Source organism: Strigops habroptila, chromosome 3 (assembly GCF_004027225.2).
Source record: "Strigops habroptila isolate Jane chromosome 3, bStrHab1.2.pri, whole genome shotgun sequence".
NCBI classification, from domain to species: domain Eukaryota; kingdom Metazoa; phylum Chordata; class Aves; order Psittaciformes; family Psittacidae; genus Strigops; species Strigops habroptila.
In genome coordinates this window covers 31,249,240-31,272,226 of record NC_044279.2, presented here as the reverse complement: position 1 = coordinate 31,272,226, position 22,987 = coordinate 31,249,240, and the positions used below count along the sequence as shown (strand labels likewise).

Here is a 22,987-nt window from a genome sequence, read left to right as displayed (position 1 = left end):
CTCTCCTGCCTCCACACATTAGGAGAAGCCTCTCCTGCCTCCACACATTAGAAGCATGGACTGCCAGGAGCTACTGATACATTTGTGATGGCTCGGGCTGACCTCAAGGCTGAGCAAACACGTGCTGGACAGGCAGTTCTCACTGTCATCAATCTTACTGTCTTCAGTAAGATACAGGGTCTGCAAGTATCTTTTACTTTTCAAAGCTCTGATTTGTTTGGTTGGTTGGTTTGGGTTTTTCTGCAGTGCAGTAGCATAGAGAAACCCAGATGGGACTTGGGCCTCGGTATACCAAGTATGTTAAAAAACCTCACCAAATTCCCGTGAAGAGATTTAATTGTGCTGGTTTTATTATATTAGTACAACCCAAGCAAAACAGACACACTGTGCTGGAATAACGTGCATTTGTTCCAATGTAATTTTATACTTACCTAGTTTTCCTTTTTATGAATAGGGATTAAAAGGTGGTTTATCTACAATGCTATAATCATTGTCTTTATGGACAGTTTTTTAAACTCAAGCAGTGATGAAATGATTACTTAATTGCTCAAGATGCTGGTAATGCAGCAACTGGCACAGGTTTGATGTACACAACAATGGTTCAAGTATGACTAAATGGCCTATCTTCATATGGATTTACACAGCAACAGCCTATTCTTAAATAACTGTATGTGAACAGGTTTTTTCAGGAACAACTGTAATTTTCTCTGCAGCAAGAATTTTCACACAAAAAGATACTTAGAAATTGCTACCATCCCCTTTCACATCCTTTTTAATATGAATAAACTTTAAAGTGAGAAGTCATGCATGCAAGAACATTTATACCATAAGATGTTGAAAATATTATTAGATCTTTAATTTCCACAAAGCTATCAGCATATCATCTTCAATATCACAATCATACCATGAGCATTTCCCTAGTACAATGCTATAAAAAAGTAAATTTTAAGATAAAAAGAGACCAAACACTAGCTAGACAGTGAGTGCTTGATGTATAAAGACACAGTTCTATCGCCCACCCCTTCTGCCTTAAAGATGTGCTTACTTTAGCTCAGCTGAATTAAAATAGGGTGCAAATAACTATTCTGGAACAACTGTACTTCTAAATGAAATCAAACTTAAACCTAAGGAAATTTAAAATAAAGGCTCATTCATTCCCTTTCTTTCCCTGAAACATTTCTTTAGACTGCTCATACTGATGCCATCAATTTTGTCATTCAAAGATCAAGGTCATGTACCATATATTTAGCAGCGCAAGATGAGTCTTCTGGGTTCACACAGGCATCGCTTGATGACAAAATATCTGGCTGTGGTACTCTCAACTTTTAAGTCTGTAGCAAAGTCCTCCTAAATCTCTTGATTAAGCATTTGGCTATTGCACACACGTGCTTCCCTGCTTTGCTACTAAAAGATGCTTTCCATCACCAGTTGCAGAGATGACATGGGATGGCTTGGTGCTTCCACTGCTGTTCTCTTGTGCTCCTATTTGAGGACAGAACAAGGCGTGAGGAAAACAACCTTTTCTTCCTCTTCAGTGTTACTCAAGAATAAGACCCATGGGCACCATAGGGAGCACCATGACCCCTCCTCCTGATGTTTTGAATGCACCATCTGAATAACCTTTGAGCTCACTAAATAAAGATTAGTTGGGAGTTCAGTGGTAAACAGGCCCAACGCTGCTGGCAAAACACCAAGATCCTTAAGCGCAGTGGATTGGGTGATGGCCATGCAGCAGAAGGTCTGAAACACAACAATCAGAAAGATTACTTGTCTGTTAGGGATAACATTTGTGGCTGGCAGTTGTGATTCCTCCTGCTGATTGGAAACAGTTCTCTCCAAGAATGGTTCCTGCGAGATTACAGCATATCCCAGCATTTTGTAACCACCAGTAGAAGTTGTTTTGTTTCTCACAATCAGTATGGAAAAAGTAGACTGCGACAGAGGAAAGGTCAAGAGGTTGTTTCAAAATAATTGCTTTCTGAAAGTGGGGAAATAACATGTTTGTTTATACAGTAGAGAGAGTGCACTGTGGAAAAGGGCACAAGGAGACAGGTTTCTCCACTGCTTCCTGTCTAGTGATTTCTACATAGCATGAGCTTCAAGCACAGGTGAGTCACCTCATTTAAATCTGCAATTTTAAAGGGTAGATGTCCAGTTCTGGACTACTGGTGCAAAGCTCTCTTTACAGTCAATGGAGAAAAATGGTCCCCATAAGTGAGAAAATTGCATGTCTGTCTTGGCATCAGATCAGCTTTGGCAGAGGCCTGTTCCTCCGTGCTAGGGGTGGGGTCTAGGAACCTCCTTCATACAGATGTCTAACTATGTACCAATGAACCCAAGCCAGCTGCCTGTGCCTGGTGTGGCCTATCCTCAGATGTGCAATCCATCCATTTCATTCACAGAAGGCTCTATGAGAAGCATAAGAGAAGAAATTGCAATAGAGGAAGAAAGGAAAAGGAAAGACAAGTATGGAAAAAAGGTAGGTGAGGAAAACTACGACACTGGAAGCAGGATGCGAACACAGAAGGAAATTAGAGTAAATGGCCAACCACAAGTAGGACATACTACACTGGCATCCAACTGCTGATGTACACGATGGCTAGAGACAAAGACTGAGAATCTTGTATAAGTGTTACTACTTTTACATAAATGTGATGTTCCAAATAATGGGTCTTTTATTGCTTCCCTAAGAAGACTTCAAGCATTTTACCTACATTTTCTTTCACTTCATCATAGCCCTTTATTTCTAGCTGAAATTATTTTTGACCACTTTGCCTTCAGAAAGTTTCTCTGTTGTCCACTTGCTTAATTTTCAAAGGTGCCTACATCTTCTTTTAGGCTTTTTCACACACTTTGGTAAAGCTCTCCTTGGGCACATTTTGCTCTCTAAACCCCACCGTTCCTTGACAAAGACAAATGCAGCAAAAACAGCTTTGACCATTCTGATGCTGACCAGTATCATCCCATTGTCTGCTTGCACTCTGCCATCTACCTGCGCCTACCGCCGCCTTTTGTTACGCACTTTGGACATGTGCTCTTTGTTCTGTTTGTACAGCATCTTGCAAAATGGCATCCTGGCCTGTGGCTGGGGCTCCTGTGCACTAAGATAATACAGGTAATAAACACCATGTTTTGTTTAATGTGGCTACGCTGCAAGTGAACCACGTTGCACTGGTAAGCTTTTAAGCGCAGAAGCCCCACGCTGCACAGAGGCACTGGGTAACACCGCGCTCTCCTGTTTTGTATCGGCACCCATTACATTCTCCACCCGCCTCCGGCGAACGGGCTGGTTTAGCGCAAGGTTCCTAAGCAGAACCTCCCGGTTAGTTCCCACCGCCAGATACTTTCTTACTGCAAAGCACGGCCTGAGGCAATTTCTTTGGGAAGGAGACCAAGGCAATATAGAGGCTATTGCAAGCAACACCGGCTGCTAACAGAAAAGCAGTTCTCCGGAGCAGAGCCCTGCAGGCCAGTTTAAATGGCTCGTACTCGCGGCCAGCTCATTTTGTCCAGCAGCCCCGCACTCCTCCCCGCCCGGGACAGCCCCTCCGCCGGTTCCCCGGCTCTGCCCTGGCCACCCGGAGCTCCCCTCGGCCGCCTTCGCCCGGGCCGCGCCAGCCGAGGACTGCGCAGCAGGGCCGCCGGCTCCCCGCAGCCTCCCCCCGGCCGCGGCCTCCAGGATGGGCTCCGGCCGCCGTGTCCGCCCGGGCGGGTAGCCGCGGGACAGCACCTCCCCGGCAGGCCCGCACAACCTGCCCGCTCAACCCACCCGGCCTACCCTGGCGCCGCCGCGGGCCATGCCCCCGGCGCGGCCCAGCCCGGCCGCGCTCCCTGGCGGGACAATGGCCGCGGGGCGCCCGCACGCCGGCCGCCGCCAAGGCCGCCGCCAAGGCCGCCCTTCGGCGCCGGACCCCTCCCGCCACCGCGGGCCCGCCGCGGCTGACCCCGCCGCGGCTGCCCCCGCCCCGCTCCGCCCCGCTGCGCTCCACCCCGCCCCTCCCGCCGACCCCAGCAGCCCCCGCGGCGCCCCGGCCCCGCCGCCGCCCGGCTAGCAGCGCCCGAGCCGCCGGCGGTTGCGAACCTGCCGCCGTGCGCGGCCCGCCGGGCGCCGCGGCCTGCGGGCGGGCGCTGGTTGGCGGCGGGGGGACACGTGAGGGGGGAGGGGGGGGAGGGGGCGGCGGCGGCAGGAGTTTCCCCGACAGCTGGAGGTTGCGGCGGCGGCTCCTCCTCCTCCCCAGGTCCCCGTTAGAGCCGAGAGACCCCCCGCGCTCCTCCTTATTGACAAACACACAAAGGGCCGCGCCGGGGCCGGGCCGGGGACGCGTCTGGAGCCGGCATGGGAGACAAGAAGAGCCCGACCAGGTAGGGGCAGCGGCGGCGCGTCCTCTTCTCCCCGGGCCCTCTCGGCGGCGGCCGGGTGCGCGGAGCCGGCGGCGATGGCGGCCGGCGGGGCGCCCCCGGGGGGGAGGAGGCGGCGTGAGGGCGTCGCGCCCGGTGTTGCCCCTGGCGCGCGTGTGTCTCCGCAGGCCGAAGCGGCAGCCGAAACCCTCCTCGGACGAGGGCTACTGGGACTGCAGCGTCTGCACCTTCCGCAACAGCGCCGAGGCCTTCAAGTGCATGATGTGCGACGTGAGGAAGGGCACCTCCACACGGTGGGTCGCCGGCGGAGCGGGAGCGGGGGGAGCCGTGGGCAGCCTCCCGCCGCCCCGGGCTGTGAGGGAGGGCGGCGGTGGCAGGAATCGGGTCACGTTTACCGGGGAGCCCCGGCCCAGGCTGGGGGGTGCCCCGGTGAACGTGACCCAAGCCGGGGAGCGGTACGCCGGAGTGCGTGGAAACAGGGATAATAAGCGGCAGGAAGGGCAGGATTGCCTGCGCAGCCTGACCCCGCAGGGGCCGTGCCCCTCACACCCGCAGGAACCATCCCCTGTGGCATGCACTAAGACACTCGCCCTTCAATGTTTGGGTTTTTTTCCTTGTAAACTATTTTTTTTTTCTATGAGTTTAACTTTGCCTTATAAATACTCCGTTTTAAAAAAATTATTAATATTTTAATTAGGTTTTAATCACAGCACATCACTGTGCCGGTTTCTGGGGGCTGTAGGGGTGGATAAGACCCGTCGGCTGATTAGGGAGGGATTGTTGATTGCGCTGTGTAGAAGTGCCGCCCCGCGTATCCCTGACTTCCCAGGAGGACCTGTTCCCTGTCCACCCGTCGGAAAGCTTGCCGTGGATTACCTGGTCCCTGTGTCTGCCGGTGTCTGTCAGTATTGTGGCCTAAATGTGTGTGCTTGGGGAACGGAGGCTGTTTAAAATACCAAGAGGAGTGCACTTGTAGCCGTTGCATGCTAACTGAGGAGAATACTGCTAAAGGATCCTTTGTTACAGTTATCATATCGATGGGTTTGTCTTGTCAGCAAGAGAAGTTTAAGTGGCAATAAAAGTTGCAATCCAATCAAAAACAGCAGTTACATTCCAGATACGGGTCAAAGCAGCGCTGAATATGACTTGCAACAAATGCTGTATGTTTGAAATTGTAAGGGCAGGGTTGGGTTCAATTACTTGACAAGAATGATTCATCTTGATTTCTAGACTTGATTTCCTAGATTTCTGAAAACCGGAATGAATGTTGAAAGGACTTGTCGTAACTTCAGGTTTTGAATGCTAGTTGATTTTTTTTTTTAATCTTGTTACTTATTTTTTAAACTAAGGAACTCGGTGAGGTAAACGTGCTGAGAGGAGTTGCATCTGTCATGTGTAGCGTGATTTCCAGTTATAACAATGGTACTATGTTTGTATCACAGATGTGTGCAGATTGGTTAATGCTCAGCAAAATAATGCTGCTGACATAATGAATGCAAAATCTTTAAACCAGCACGAATAAAGCCTCTGTAACCTCCAGTCAGTTGAAAATCATGTTTTGCTGCATTGGAAACTCAGTTGGATAAAAACAGTGAAACTTAAAAAAACCCAACAAACAAGCAAACAAAAAACCCAAAACAAAACCAAACAAGCCAACAAAAAATTGTGGAAAAAATAAACAGTCCTAAGAGGGCAATGTTATCATTGCCTTCTTTTTTCTGTCTTGGATATTTCATAATTTTTTAATACTTTAGCAACAAAATGTCTGTTTGTTTGGTTTTGCTTTTTTGTTTCCACTTTGTCCCCCACAGCGGTCTGGTAGGCAGACCTTTAGCTGATACACTGATTTTTATTTCTCTACCTGAATTCTGAAACTGTGTAGCTGAATAGGTTTATGGGTTTCTTTTTCCTCTAAGGTTTAAGTGGGTTGCATTTTCACATGTTTGTGGAGCCCAGGATGGACACATGGAACGAGATAACTACAGGTTGAGGTTTTAGGCCAGGCAGTCTTAGGCCCCGGTTCAGAAATCAGATTTGAGCTGGTAAGCAGACCTTTGTGTCTGTGGAGGGAATCATTAGGGTGCCAGAGAGACACAAAAGGCCATTTGGGTAGATTTTTTTTCTTTTCCCTAAGGAGCTGGAGTCCAAGGGACCAAACTGGGGCCTTGTTAAAACATTTGCTGGTATTGCCTGTACGACAACATGTTTTCCATCAGTGTTGGTCAGAATAACAATGTTAGGGTGTTTTGATGACACTGTGATTTTTTTTTTTTTTTTTTTTTTAATTTTAAGTCTTCTATTTTGAAGCTTAATGTTAGATTAAGTTGGTGCTTCAGCACAGTTCTTAGTGTGCAGTGGTTCTTCAAAATTTCTACTGTGTTTTTTTACTGGTGAGAGCTTTGTCTGTAAGACACTGTAAAAGTACTGGGGTTTCTTTAGTTCAGAGTGTTCTTTGTGGTGGATGGTTTGTCTGCTTCTGTGTGTTAAAATTCACTAAATATGACCAGATTTGCAGATGGAAAAACAGGCAATCATAGTCAAGTTTAGTGGTTTTGAAGGCCCCTGGAAATTAAGTGCAAAGTTGATTAAAACAGTTGTCTTTTTTTATATACATACAAGTCATGTAAATTAACAACAGAAATATTGTCAGGTGTGGGGTAGGGCTTGTGGGCATTTTCACTGTTGAATAATTTCTTCTCTGTGAAAGAATTATCTTTTATGCTAGAGGCTAGACATGGATTATGATCTTTAACAACCGGTGGAATTGTTAAGATTAGTGGAAATAATTCTTATGACTTCTTGATTATCTTTTAATATACTTCTAGACAGCTGAATTTTCAAAGCAGATAGGATCATGGTGTTAATTAACTTTGTCCATGGCAGTACCACCTTGAATGTTTAAACTGGGCTGTTCCTGGGTGAGAGATGTCCAAGAGAAATCCTGGATGCCGCAGGAAGCGGTGAAAGTGATTCTCAAGGTGGGAGGCACTCTTTTCTGTGTGTTAGTACTAAAGGAGTGCCCCAGCGTGGTGCCAGTTAGATGTGCCATGAGTCGAATGTAACACTAAGATCCTATCTGCCAGCTGGAAATCCCTGTACCTTTTGCTGTAGAACCGTTGCCAGACTTTAATTTGGTAATGTTACTGAGGATCTAAATTCTCCCTGTAGACATGGCTTTCTTATTTACTTTCTCACCTAAATCGTTCTATATTGTTGCTTGGGTACTGAGAAATTACTGTGTACCTCTTGATAGGAGACTGTGCTGAATATAGTAATTTTCTACATGTGACCTTTAAAACATTGTGAAATCCTTCTAGATGAAAGATGTATAAATGTAAGGAACCTAGGGTTGTAATAATCATTCCTTACTTGGACAAATCTCCTGCTGAAGTTCATTAGAAGCATGCGTAAGGAATGCTGAATAGAACCCTAACATACTGTGTTATAGAGCAAACTGGTAATGAACTCTATATTTAGGTTGCCTAATAGTTTCCATTATAAAGAAATTGTATGATCTCTTTGAGAAGCTCTATTGTTTGCAAAGGCCGTTGAAGTTTGGCAAGAGGAAGAGTCCTTAGGCTAAATAAGTGGTTTGATTTCCTTGCCCCATGAAATTGTTTAAGTTTTGCTGAGACATAAACACTTGAAAATCGTGATTCCTCCTCTGTCCCTCATGTTGTACAGAAGAGTAAAGTGATTGCTACAACTCTGAAAAAGCCCACACCGGTGTCTCTATAAAAGCAATCGTGGCAATGATATTATGCTGAAAGTCTGAAAGAGAACTGTTTGGCTCCTGGGAAGGTTATAGTGGGGTTGCTGAATTTGGTCTGACTCTCACAATTACTGCTTTGCCAAAAGAAAGTTGCCTCCATGGGCACACTACCATTTCTCCTCTTTTCTTTCCTTCTCTTCATGATGTTATCTGAACCAGGAGTACACCAGTACTGGTTGATCTTCAAGAGCTGGGCTGGATCCCTGGACAGACCTCACTGCAGCATTTGCTCCCAGCTTGTCTGTCCTTCAGTAGGTGTTTGGTTGGGGTTTGGTTTGTTTTGTTTTCTTGCCAGCTAATGGGTTAGAAATTGTAACTTAAATGTGTTGTAAAGCTGAAGATTAGGAGTTCAGTGGTGATGGGAAGAAGTAGCAAAAGGACTAGCATTCTCTCTAAAGGGATGTATGCTTGTTGCTCTCTCCTGTCTTCTAGGAGGCTGTGTTAGTGCTCCATCACCTCTTTGCTCCATCTTCCTCAGATCATATTAATGCTGTTGTTATTCAGTTAGTGCCAGCATCCAGATTTAAAATTACCTATTGCTTTGCTTTTCTTGATGTGGTTTTGGTGCATGTGTATTATGGTCTGGTCTCTAGTTGCAGGATGCCATTCTTTATTCCATGCTGCGCTTTTCCATCCTTCCAGTGTGAAGAATGAGCATTTAGGGGAGTGTAGTAAGGAGCTACAGGAGGAACTGCAAATCAGCTTCCTAAATTTTGAAATGCTTGGCATGATACTCAGCTATGGAAATAAAGGAAAAAAGAGGACCAGGAATATGTGCTCAATTTCCCCTTTTCAGAGTTGATAACATTCTGTGACTTTTAAATTAGGAAAAAGGGCAGAATTCCAAAGGATATTTTCACTAGTTGTATTCTCTTAGCTAATAATTGGAGCAGGTTTGTTGTACAGGGTTGTAGCTACTTTATCCTTTTTATGGTTTTACTGAATTTTAATTTTTAGAACTACTTTTATAGCTTGCTTTGAATTCAGTAAAAACTTGATCTTACCTATAAATCTATGAGACTCAGTGCACACTATTCAAGCCCAAAGTATTTTCCTTTTGGTGTTGGGGGGGGGAAAGGAGGACGCAGAATAAGGAGATAAACCAGGTAAAAGTGGCTTCTGTGAAGTTGTTTTTGCGTTTGGGGTTTTTTTTTTGTTTGTTTTAGGCATTCTTCTGATACACGTGTTGGGTGAGCTGCTGTATGTAATATCATTTACATAAAATAGCTCCTGAAATTTGTAGCCAGAATAAGAAAGCCATCTCAAGTCAGGATGAATTTCTGTGGATTCGGGATCCATACCTCTTAACATCCTGTACTGCTGAAGTAGACACCCATAACCAGCCGAATGGGGCATGGCTTCTGTGCCCTGTGCTCTATTGATCTCCATTACTGAATTGTTCCTTTTCTCCCAGCCTGAGGTATGAAAAGCCAAGTTTAAATCACACCAGACAGAAGAGTCTGAGGTATAAGGAACTAGGATGCCATCTTTGTACGTTTGCTTGATATTTGGTCTGTGCTCCTTGATTGTGCCTGAGAGTGTGGCCATTCAATATGTGCATGTATTTTGTAAGCATGTCTGACAGTCTCCTAAATACATGAGATACAGGTCTCTACTTGAAACTGTCATGAGTTTGTTTTATGCTTTGAGAAGCATAAATAAAATGTTTAATTTTTTAACTTGGATATCAAGGTCATTTTTCTTCAGAAAACATGTGCAATTTGTTTAGTCATGTACCATCTGGATGTTTATAAGCACAAATCAGTTACATTTAACCAAATGTGGTATTTGTATTTCTGTTGAAATGCAGTGCTGCTTGGGACAGGGAGTTGGTGCTTATCTTGTATATCTGGTTTAACATGTCTGTTTTACAACAGCTTGTTAAGGACTCTCTCTTCTGCCTTCCAGTATGCAGCCTGTGTGCGCACATGCGCACGCGTGTGTCAGGGGGAAGGTTGTGAAGGAGAGAAAGAGGAAGAACCGCCCGTCATGCTGATTTTACAGATACATGACTGAATCAAGCTTAACAGACTGAAGAGCTGTTCCTTACTTGTGGTAGTTTGGAGAAGGAAATATTTGCAGGAATGAAGTGAGTGGAAAAGTCATATATAATCCATATTTTACCAAGCTCTGTATGACAAGTTTTATGTTTTAGCTTAAATATTAAATTATGAAGAGAATAATGAATAAATAATTCTCTTTTGCTCTGCAGATAGCAGTCAGGAAATCTAGTCATTCTGGGCTTCTAGTCTTCGTTTTAAAAAGAGTTTTTAGAAGTATCCATTGGAATTATTTAGGAATTTCTTTAGAAATTATTTTCTCTGAAAAATATAGTGAAACTTAGGAATTTTGTACACCAACTTGAATGAGGTTTTTTCTGTCTAAAACAACAAAGTGATTTTTACTGATTGGGGTGGCTCTTTTGATGCTGTTTGTACGTGTAGCCTGTATGGGCAATAGAGAATGAAGCGAGCAGCCAATCAGAGGAAAATAAAGCTTATATTTTAGAAGTTTGGTTTTGGTTTGGTTTGTGGTGGTTTGTTTGTTTAAGTTTAATTCAATTGTTGTTAAATCTATGTAGTTTTGAACCTGACAGATACTTTAATCCATTTTTCTAAACAGCTCATGAAAAAATGTGCTGCTTTTCTTTTTAAGCTGGAGCTTGGTATTTTTGGTTTGAGGTTTGTTTGGGGTTTTTCTGTAACTTCCAAACGAACAGTATTTCATTTGATACTGATCTAAGACCCATCAGGGTCTGTCTCATCCAACTTTGATGGTTGATTTAAACCTAGTTTAGTTGTTTCTTTTTGCATCATATTGAAAATAGTAGTTGTATCAGCAGTCATCTTTGGCTAGAAATTTAGGTAGCCGTCATTGTCCTGTGGGTATATACCTTATGTAGTTAAAAAAACCAGAAACCTGTTGCTTTCTATAAACTTTTTCTGTTCCCTTCCTATGATAACTAATGATATCAAAGCTGCTGAACAGGAAGAAAAGCTTCTTAGCTCTCTTTTTCCAAGATCTTGGATCTGAACATAGGTTTAAGAGATATGCTCTCTGGAAGGCCAACTTTGTTAACAGGCACTGCAGGGACAGAGATAGGTTCTGTGAGTTAAGAATGTTTTGTTCAACTGAATTGTAGCAAAGCCAAGCAAAACGGGTGAGCATTTGTTTTCCACAGTTACTAAAGTAGTAAAAGCTCTGAATACATCTGAGTTCTTTATAGGGATGGTTCTAAGAAGGCTAACATGGCTTATTTAGCTTATCCATGTTGCCCTAGGAACTCAGGATGAAAAAGGTCTTCCAGTGAGCTAGACCCTTTCTCATACTGAAAGAGAATCAGTAAACCTGGGCAGCTTCTAACATAATCTTTGTTCTAAGAAGTCTCCAGTGAAGGAGACTGTAACCCCTTTATATAGCTTATTTATGGTGCTTTTTTTACCCTTGATGTTTTTCCAGATATCCAACTTCTGTGTTCAGTAAGATAAGTTGATTTATACTCCCCCTATCCCCAGTGAATTACCCACTATATTTGTAGTTCTTTGGTTGCTGGGTTAAGGTTTCCATGTTCACCCATTTTCTCTAAGTCTTTCTTAAGGAAACGAAATTTCAGCAGCCTTTTCTTATGGGTGGCATTTTTCTTCAGTTTATATCACAATTCTTTATTCTTCACTCTTCAGTTGACACGTTTTTTACAGTAGTGGCCCAGAATGAGGACATACCTACAGCTGAGTCATTGCCAGTGTAAGGTTTAGTGAGACTGTGGCTTTCCAGAATTCTGCTAACTTATGATGTCTGGTGTTGGTTCTTCCCTGAATGAGGCTTTTCCTCTTGTGCAATAGTATCATGATGTTGGCTTCTCTGTGCGTCGCGATCTACTCGATTCAGTACAGTCTGGTGTCCTTTTATGTTCCATTGTTACTTAAGCAGGGTTTTTTGTATGCAACTGTGGGGCCTGTGGTGCTTTATGCTGTCTTCCTTGGATTTCATTGTTTTGATTTTTGAGCCTTGTTAAGTCAGGATGATTTTGGCAGATAGTTCTCACCACCTTTCAGCTTGGTGCTGTTTGCTTATTCCATTCCTTATTCTTTTGTCCAAAACACAATTAAGGATATTAAATAGAACTTCACTATAAATGCTGTCCTACATCTACAGCTGGTGGTTGAGAACTATTAAAACCGAACAAACAAAGTGTAATTTTGAACTTCATTCTGCACAACTTTGTCCCAGTCAGAGTCTAGCTTGAGTAGGAGAATGTGTTTCTGATTTCATTGCAAGTCAAGACTTGGGAAGTGTATTGCTTTTCTCCTAGTCACTAGGACAGTTGGTCCATTCGAGAGAGAAGCTAGACTGTGTCAAGCCAATTGGCTTTATCCTTTAATGCTCCCAATTGTTAAATAATGTCGTTCTAGTATCTTCCTGAAATTTCAGTTAGGCCGACTCATCTTCTCCTTCCTGAAATCCTATATACCATTTTGGGATTGCCTTTTTACCTTTTCTTTTTCTCCCTCTTCTGCAGTACTTGATGACATTCTTCCTTCTTCCTGTTCTCTAAACAATTTGTTTCTTGGGGTGAATTTCTTTAGACGCTGTTGACTGTCAAATATATAACATTCAGTAGCCTGGTCTGTTTCTTATTCTAATTTGTACTTGTATCCCCTTAATTTGGTTATATGGTGTTAAACTTCTCTGTGATGACTGAAGCAAAGAAGCCTTTATGCCATCTGGTATTTGCTTTCTCTCCATGTTTGATAATGGATATCTTTCTATTTCCATGTTCAAGTACTTTCCTTTGGGGCGTAAGTAGCGCATGTTTCAATGTGTTTAGCTTTTTTTCTTTAGTGGAAATGTCATCTTTGTTTTTAGTGCCACCAGTGGTATTCTTGCTCATTCTAGGGAAAATTTGTTAGCTGTCCTAGACTAAAAGCTACTGAGATTTGAATAAACACCTACAATTAGATTAAGTATGTTTAAAGAGAAGTCTAGCTGATAAGAAGAAAGCTCTTTTATCGCCTGCAGAGTGATGAGAAGTTGCATTTTCTGTCCTATAACTTTTTATAACAATCTTTCCTTTACTGTTGTGACAGCCTACTGTGCCTATTCCTGTGATAGTGTCTGTACGTTTCATCTTGAAAGGTTAGGATAGTATGCTTTGCAGAAAAGTTTCTCAGAGTATCAAATGATGTCTTGTTAGCTGATACAGTCAGCTACAAAATATTTTCAAAGTAGACTAGTGGAACAAAATATTAAGTGATCATTTTTAATGCTTTCATGCAATAGCTTATCCTAGTTTAAGTAGGACAGAGAGATCCTGAGGATTGTCTGTTCTCTGTGATGTGCATTCCACTGGTATGTGGTACGTTGATGTAGAGCAGGCTTGAACTTGGAGAGTTCAACTGCAGAATGTTGTTGGTAGGCTTTCAGCTGGCAAACTTTCCATCAGAAGTCAGATTGAAGACTACAAGATACAACCTTGACGTCTGCTACAAGTCTTTTCTTGTTTTCTTAAGAGTTGGGGGGTGGAGAGGAAATGAACAATTGAAAATTTTCCTGTTCTAACTTACCAGAACTTTGGGACTTCAAACTTTTCCGTAATCCTTGAATATACTTTATCTGAACTGCACAAGTCAAATGACAGTGCTTGGTAGAAAAAAACATGTGAATGAGTGGGGGGTTTAAAATTTACTTTAAAAATAGAGTTCCTAAAAGCTGAAAAAAAAAGTTGCTTTGACATGCTCAGGAAAAGGAAAGTTGTTTCTTACAGACATCATTGAATTCTGTGATGAGGGTTGTAAGCTCAAATTCTCTAATTGAGTAAGAAGGGAAAAAGAAAAGGTCAAGGCTCACAATTGTGGCATCTTTTTCTAATACACATCTGTTCTGAGGAGCATTATGGAGACTTGTTTTTTTAGGCAGTGTGTAGTGTTTTCCCCTACTTAAGGAGGACATCTTCATGGGACTGACTGAATGGAAGAAGGTTCTAGAATGCTGCAGCCTTCTGGGAAGATCACACAGAAGTGCAGAACAAATAAGATGGGTTAGAAGCAAGCTCCTTCCTGCTTGGTCCCAAAACTAGCTGTGCCAAGTATTCACCTCATTTTGTGCAGTGGTAACTGTGCTGCTGCCTCAGCATGAACCTCATGTTTTGCGTGTGTGTTTTTGCATAGATACAAGAAGCATCACAGTTTCTACAGGGAGGGGACAGAGCAGCAGCCTGGAGGATCCAATCTGTGCGATTGGAAGTTGGGAGAGGTCACTTCCCCATGAATCCCAAGGATCTAGGGATAAAAAACACTGTAACCACTGCCTTCTCTGCAGACGTCCAAATGCTGCCTCCTCAGGGGATGATGTTAAGGAAATTGAGCTTCCTGACCCCTGCCTGTATATAGCACATTGTTATCTAGGAAACATAAATTGGTTGATACCCATATGTTTCTCAAACAGGGTATTTTTAATATAGCTGTCACTTATGCTGGGCATTGGTGAACCACAGTTTGTGGCATATGGAGAAGAGTTTCTAACAACAGTGTGTAAGAGGTTGAATCCTTAAGACTGGTTGTTGGAAATGCAACATTTGATGGCTGCTTAAAAAACTATTTGTGAAGATGAATTTGGGCTTTATAAAGGTTCTGGTATGGATATTTCTTCTCAGGGCAGACTGTTGTGCAGTGTACCACTTGTCTTCAGGAGACCTGAAGACCTCATCTGTTAAATGTCATCTGGAAAATAGGGCATTCCCTTTAAGGGAATGATTAAATAGGGACACTGCCTCAAGGGGTAGTTTTCTGCACATTTATACAGTGACTGATAAAACCATATGGGTTTTGTAAGTCTGTTCTAATTGAATCAGCTTTTATTGAAAGACAGAATTGCTAGAAATGCACTGAATGGATGAATTCCAAGTAAATGATTCATGCTTTAAACCAGCTAGGAATATGAAAACACTGGCTGAAAGTTAGAATACAGATATACATAGAAGATGTAGGAATTGCATTGTTACTTTGCAATATGCATATGGATCTATGTTATGTTTTCCCATACAGACCACTAACTCCACTGTTTGCACTGTCATAATTATTCAGTTGTATTATTTGTGGAGGCAGTGTAATACACTGTTAACATTCTAGGATATGACAGAAGGGATGGTAATGAGGAAAACTAAATTTGGATAAGAACGTAAATTATCAGTGTTGAAGATGCATTTAATCATGAACTGCTTCAATGTAGAAATAAAGACTAGTTTCTCACAAGATGGCTTTGTGTGGTGATTAGTGTGAGCATATTCATGTGACACGGCAAGCTAAACATAGTTTAATCTGATAGTTTTTATTCTATGAATAGCTTAATGGAGTACTGATGACTGAGGGAGGGTGAGCTGATCTGTGTCAGAATCCAAAGGCTGCTGCTCCTGCTAGTGATTTAATTTAATTGCTAGCAATCACTGTACTTGCATTACAAGAATGGGTAATACGAAATATTCTTTGCTTTTCATAATGCGACTTCAACTGCTAAAAATCAGGAGTGGCGTCATTACATGACCTGATAACTTCCGTGTAGACCACGGTTTGCAAGATCTAATTGGGCACAGTGTTTGCAGTACTACTTTAGTATACACAGCGTTCCTGACAATTTCCCATTTGCTTTAAATAAGATTACTGATTTGCTTATGCAGAAATTAACCTCCCCCCCTCTCCTTTTTGTCATCTTTCTTTGGTGTTAGGAGGTAAGTTGTGGTCTGGTTGTGCTTGTTCGTAAAAATCAGCAATGGTAATGGAACAAATGTTTGTGCTGGGTTTTTAGTGAAGTTGAAAAAGCAGTGTTCTTTGTTCTGGAATACTGTTTCCTCAGTATTTTGGCAGCACCTAGAAGCTCTTGTTGCACAAGGTGCCACACAAAGAGTTGTGGAATAGGTATGATACTCCATTAAAAGATGAATGTGATTAAAATAGTAGATTTTTCTTATGTATGAAATCTAGGGAAAAAAAGCTATTAGTTGAAAAATTGCCTGATGGAAGAAAATAAAGTCTCAAAACATTGTAGCTACTAATCTGCAAATATGTGGAAGGATATGTTAAAAGCTGTTGTGTGTTTTGTGACAATTCTCTCTAATTATTTGGGAATGAGTATTTTGCATTTCACAAAAATAGTCCTCCGCTATTCAAGTCTGAAAAATATTTCACACTTTAAGTGTTTACGGTCAAACTACCGCTTGAACATATCATTTGCTTCTTGAGGCGTGAAGAGACATCAGTAAAAAAGATACGGAAATGGATAGGGTAAAAATAGGGAATTTTTTGTCTTGGTTTCTGTATAGCCAGATTGCATGTACTTACACCTTAACAATACAGATTTGTGCATAGCCTGAAATGAATGGCCTAAAATGTAAGACTTAAACGTTTTCCTTCTTCCTTGAAGTTTAGTGAGATTCTGTCCTTCACTATGTGTCAAATTGACTGTTGGCTGGCTGCATCATTATGTGTGGACAGTGCATGTGTCTCTCTTCTATTGACTTCTTTCTATATTATAAAGAAATTAAGTAACAATTTCTTGACTCTTAGGAAATACTTCACCTGTGCATTTGTAAGCCATGATAACAAGATGACCATGCTAAAAGAAATTTGGTTCCATTTATTTTATTTAAAGCTGTCAACACCATTGCAATGTCCATATAAATACAGGCCTTGGCCTTCAACATTTTTCATGGATTCCTAGTCTTTAAAAAAACCCAACTAGGCAATCTCTTTGAAGTTAAGCTCTTTGCAGGCAAAGAGCAGCTCAAAACAAGGAAGACGTGGGTAGCTGTGTGTATATTTAAGTTTTCTCTCTGACTAGGCGAAGTTGCTTACATTTGCTATTATTAAAACCAGTTACAATGGGAGGGAAAAGAAACTCTGAAGAGGTATAGATGCAAAAATCATTAGCGTCATTGTAACCTGATTTGCAGAAAGACTTCTGAAAAAGAGAGAAAACATGCCTGAGGAAGAGGGAATGTTAATTACTTGGTATTTGTTAAGTAACTTGTTATCAGTATATAAGGGTGGGGAGAGGGATATAACTTTTAAAAAGAAGTGACTAGTGGATGGGAGGAAAGTTCGTTTACTTCTTAGTAACTTCTACTTTAAGGTATTGTGTTCTTACAGAAACTGAATTTGAAATATAGTGTGTGTGTGTATATATATATTTCATTCTGGAGCCATTTAGACCTTCTGGCATCTAAATTTGTATCATCAGTCCATCATGGAAAAGTCACATTCCAAAGCTGCTGGTTGTAACCTGTCCTGTGATCTTCAGAGTAAAAAGCTGTCTAAGCTGTATAACAGTTACAGTTAGAACTTTGCATAATTAATGTCTTTTTGAAAACACGCAGGAAGTGTATCATATAAAATGTTGCTGCAATATTTAACTATAGCTGTACCCTGTAAAAGTTACTGACATAAATACCATAAGAATGGCTCGAAACATTCATACCCAAGTGAAGATATTCTCCTAATAATGTGTTACAAGAGTAGTCTTTCACTTAGAAAATCTTCTACTTAAAACAACTTCTTCATATCCTTTTTTTTTGTCTGTTTGTTTAAGAAGCTGTTTATTGTAAGATCATGCATCTTTCCAGCTGACTCCCTCTATACATCTGCTTGCTTTGGAGAATAGGAACAACCTTTTTGGTTTTAAGCTAATAGCTCTAATTACTGTGTTGTATTTGAGAATGTGGACCTTAGTAGCTGGAGAAATGAGGAATGTGGTGACGGAGATGTAAGTAGGGACTAGCAAGAATATAATGATGAAGTAGAAAGTATGCAAAGATAAGTTTTTCTTGAGATTTCAGTAATGACCATGAGCTAGAAAAATGGAGATTAGAGTATTACTGTGGATATCAGATTTCTATTAGCTTCTTGAGACATTAATACTTAGGATAGATGTGAGTGGAAAATGATCTTCAAATAAATTGTAAGATATTTAAAGCCTGTACATTTGTACTGGGAAATGATCCAGTCTAATAATGAAAGAACTGAGTAGGATTTGAATGATTCAACTTTGTTCTCAACAAGATTCTAATGTGCTTAACTGTATTCCGTTTAGAGTTTTGAAAGACGATACAAACATCAGCAAAACAGGATTTTTATTAGGGCTTCGTTAAACCTAACCTTATTTCTTTGAAGATAGAATTAAAAATCAAAAGGGTATTAATCAGGCAGAAACTGGAGGCATTGTCATGACAGTACTCTAGTAGTCATATTTCTTTGTGACTGTCAAGTGATTTGGGGAAAGTTGCTTTTTAAGCCATTGTCCTTTGTAAGTAGTAAATGAAGAAGAAGGTGGGATACAGGAAAACTTGCAGTGGTTTGAGGAGCTGACTGATTTTCTCTGATGTGTGGTGACTGTTTCTAGGTATTTTTTCCTACAAGCTGACTGAGCTTCTTCTCTTAGGCTTTGCCTGAAGATACTTAATTGAGAAACCTGCCTTTGATTTTAGAGTTTCTACCACCTTAGTTAGAACTGTGACAAGCATTCTGGGTTTAATCAGTAGTGCATCAGCATAACCTGTGTTTATAATGCAGCTTTTGGAACAAACGCCAAGACTTTCCTGAAGAGGCATCATAAAAAAAGGCGGTGTGTGGAGTTTGGAAGGGCAAAAGATTTTTTTTTTTTTTTTTTTTTTTATATCCCACAAAGTTCTTCACAAATTTGACCAAAGATGAGTTGTATAAATGGGTTAGGTACTGTTTGTACGGCCTTTTGGGAGTCACAATTTTGGTAATTCTTGAAACACCCTGAAGAGTGAAATTCAGGGCACTGTCTGACTAGATTACTGGCGGAATGAGTTCTGCCATGCCTTGGTGGTGGGACAGAAGAGGTTGCAGAAGTGTGAATGAAGCTGATGTTCAAAAACATCAAAAAAAAGCTGGCTCGATGGCCGCACGCAAAGAGTTGTGGTAAATGGCTCGATGTCCAGTTGGAAACCTGTAACGAGTGGTGTCCCTCAGGGATCGGTGTTGTTGACCGGTCCTGTTCAACATCTTTGTCGGTGACATGGACAGTGGGATTGAGTGCGCCCTCAGCAAGTTTGCTGACAACACCAAGCTGTGTGGTTCGGTTGATACGCTGGAGGGAAGGGATGCCATCCAGAGGGACCTTGACACGCTTGTGAGGTGGGCCGATGCCAACCTTATGAAGTTTAACCAAGCCAAGTGCAAGGTCCTACACCTGGGTCGGGGCAACCCCAGGCACTGCTACAGGCTGGGCAGAGAAGAGATTCAGAGCAGCCCTGCAGAAAAGGACTTGGGGGTGTTGGTTGACGAGAAGCTTAACATGAGCCGGCAGTGTGCGCTGGCAGCCCAGAAAGCCAACCGTATCCTGGGCTGCATCAAAAGAAGCGTGACCAGCAGGTCGAAGGAGGTGATCCTGCCCCTCTACTCTGCTCTTGTGAGACCCCACTTGGAGTACTGCGTACAGTTCTGGTGTCCTCAACATAAAAAGGACATGGAACTGTTGGAGCGAGTCCAGAGGAGGGCCACAAGGATGATAAGAGGGCTGGAGCACCTCCCGGATGAAGACAGGCTGAGAAAGTTGGGGCTGTTCAGCCTGGAGAAGAGAAGGCTGCGTGGTGACCTCATAGCAGCCTTCCAGTATCTGAAGGGGGTCTACAAGGATGCTGGGGAGGGACTCTTCCTTAGGGACTGTAGTGGTAGGACAAGAGGTAATGGGTTCAAACTTAAACAGGGGAAGTTTAGATTAGATATAAGGAAGAAGTTCTTTGCAGTGAGGGTGGTGAAGCACTGGAATGGGTTGCCCAGGGAGGTTGTGGATGCTCCATCCCTGGCGGTGTTCAAGGCCAGGTTGGACAGAGCCTTGAGCCACATGGTTTAGGGCAAGGTGTCCCTGCCCATGGCAGGGGGGTTGGAACTAGATGATCTTAAGGTCCTTTCCAACCCTTACGATTCTATGATTCTATGATTCTAACATCCTAGGCTTACTACTTGGGTCTTGTGCAGTGAGGGCCTTAAAGCAACAAGAAGTGAAGATTTGGGAACTTCCGTTAACTTAAAAGCATTTATTCTGTCCTCTGAATCACCTGAAAGGGAAGAATACTTTGTATTTGAAGAATAACGTGGATTTTCGCTTTTGAGGAAAGGATTCTGTGACCAAGGGCAAGACAAAATCAGTGAGGTTTCTGTTCCAGATATTTCTAACCTCTCTTTTTTTTGAGGGATAAATCTGCTGTCTTGAACAAAAGGTCAGTATCTCCCTGCAGGGAAGAGAAATTTAGATAAATGGTACTGCTTAAGGATAAGGGGTGCCTTTGAATAAAACCTGTTTTAGTTTCTGAAACCTGTTTGGGTTTGTTTTGTTTTTTTAAGAAGTGACAATCTTTTACAATGGAAGAAAGGACAATTTGTGTGCGAAGTTGAAATTATGGAATGTATGGGATACTGTGTAGAGATTCTACATAAAAGCAAGTGAAGAATTTTGAAGAAATGCCGCAGAGTTTGTTTTGCTCAGGAGCTGAGAATGAAAATATGGTAGAAGATAACATGTTGCTGTTCAGCCTGAAAGCTCAAACTGTTTTGATGAATAAATGAGTCCTGGTACATAATAGTTACCTGTTCTTTTTCATAGTATGAACATGTTATCTGTTTCATTGAATCCTTCTGTCATTCAAAAGGCAGCTTCTTAGTATCTGGAAGAGAAACCAAAACAGATCAATACCGTATTGGGCAGCTACGACATTACATCCTTCTGTAGGAATAGTGTTTCACAGGCAATTTCTTCCTGATTTCTAGGATGTGGCAAGATGTGTGTAATTTTGTAGGAAACCAGGGAGTAAGAGGAATTTGAAAACAGAATTTTATCAGCTAAGATAGGTAAGTAAAACTGAACTAGAATATTGCTCTAGTCATCGGAGGAAGTGTGGCAAGTAAAGTGATCAGAGCTCAATAGCAGGCTTAAATATCTGACTTAACATGTGGTATTCTAAAAGTTTTTACGTATGTTGCAGGTGGCACTTTCTTTACAAAATGGATGATTTGCCACTGCAGACAGGATAAGCCTCCGGCAAGGGCTTCTTGTCTGAATTGGAACCAGGAGGTGGATGGACTTGAGAAGAGGGAAGGGAAGGATCATATTGGAATAGAAGCTCTGCTTGACAGATACTATTCTGGATCCAGGTTATCTGTTGAAGAATATTTTTCAGCTTGATTGAAAGCTGAGGTGACAGCATTTCCTTAATTTAGACATGTTCTGTTAAGATTGAGAAACTGTAATTTTAATACTTCTACAGTAATAAATACAAAAAGCAGAAGAGATTTAGCTTCAAGAGTGTGCCTTTGAGTATGTCTCTTCTTCTTCAGAATATCTGGACTCTGCAAATCATGTGCTATAGATGACAATACATTTTTCCCACAACAGGTTGAAAACGTGTATGTATTCAGCACTTGGATTTAATTATGGCATGTTTTTCCATGCAGAACAGCATAGGTTATGTTCTGAGGTATGTGGCTGCAGAGAGGATATGGGTACTGGTTCTGTGTGGACCAGTCCAGCTGCAACGTGGCTCACATCGAATCAAAGCTAAGCTGTTGGCTGTGCTGTTGGACTGTTGATGTCTCTGTGCTGTGCTTCTCAGCAGTCTTATTAGCTTGGCTGCACTGTGTACTGCTTGGCAGTCTTACTTGGTTGGCTCTGTGTGTTCAGGATATGTAGCACCAAACAGATGAATCTTCTCCTGACCCGGCACACAGGGGTGCATCGTGCTGACGCAGGACTCACTTGAGATGTAGGTAGATTTGGGGTTGGTTCATGGAAAACTAACAATTGCCCACATCATGCTCTCTGTTTTCAGACTATAGCAGATGGACCCAAGAGCTGGTTTGACAGATAAGTAGCTCAGGTCTGTCAGAATTTGAGCTCGCGCTGCTTCATGGACTCGTGATGGCTGTAAAAGCAGCACTGTGCAAATGTAGTTGTGCTCTGAATAAATTAAACTCAGACAGACCCCAAGATGCCTCAGCATTAAGCCAGTTTGGTCGTCTGCGTGTTTGATGCACAGCTCGGGCTACTGAGAGCTTCCTGTGCTTCTGCTGCATACGTTGATTATTAGTATTGTACATAGATCTTTTTCTGCTTAGTGTAATGAGACCAAGTTATTTCACCATATCAAATTGGTCAGAATTCTTTTTACTTAGACTATTGGTGAATGCTAGGTGAGGGAAGTTAAGGAATCATGTACTGCTGTGAGATGTCCAAAATGACTTATGAGCAGGAAGGTACTGTGCTGAGCTCTGGGAGAGGGAAATGACTTGGGGCAAAAGTTCCAGATATCATTTGGTCTAGTGCACTGCATTTCGTCTCGAATGAGGATTGTTCATCTCTAAGCATGTAAATGCTGCTTTTTTTTAAATAATGCCAACAGTGAAAACTAGTCCATCCTTCTCAGTATTAAATATTTGCTTCTTTTGAAAGCATCAGTGTTGAATGAGTTTCTTCACACAAAATCTGAATAGACAAGTCTCTGCAGCTTCTGTAAATATACTCTCTAAACCAGATGAAATCCTGTAAAATAAAAAGTAGTCACATCCAGCAACAAGAAGAATAGAGTTAAAATGATGACATCCTTGTCATTTAGCATTAATGGAAATTGCAGAGAAGGCAAAAACTGTATCCTTGAATGTTTGTATTACTGTCTGTTGGCTTTTTAAAAAAGCAAAAATGTAAGTTTTCCTTATTTTTCAAAGGAGATTATGAAGTGTCGGAGTATTTGTGTGCAGGACCTTGAAAGCAGCATTGGAGTTAAATAATTAATAAAACCATAATGGGTGAGGTTGGAATAGAAATGTAGGTAGACATATGGCTGATCTT

General features: G+C 41.9%; 1 protein-coding gene and 1 long non-coding RNA gene across 3 annotated transcripts in view; both read left to right on the top strand.

Annotated features, from left to right (window-relative positions):
- Window positions 1-3,943: 3,943 nt before the first annotated feature.
- Window positions 3,944-22,987, top strand: part of YAF2 (YY1 associated factor 2) — a 33,507-nt gene continuing 14,463 nt past the window's right edge. Inside the window, exons 1-2 of one of the 2 annotated variants that reach the window (XM_030478686.1) lie at window positions 3,944-4,362; window positions 4,527-4,652. In XM_030478686.1, coding sequence (XP_030334546.1) covers window positions 4,337-4,362; window positions 4,527-4,652 — 152 coding nt within the window. In that variant the 5' untranslated portion in view covers window positions 3,944-4,336. The remainder of the gene's footprint in view (window positions 4,363-4,526; window positions 4,653-22,987) is intronic. The other variant, XR_003990458.1, reaches the window with a different exon arrangement.
- On the top strand, window positions 8,192-10,646 carry LOC115604979. The gene is made up of 2 exons (XR_003990459.1): window positions 8,192-8,382; window positions 10,040-10,646. It is a non-coding gene; the product is annotated as an uncharacterized LOC115604979 (long non-coding RNA).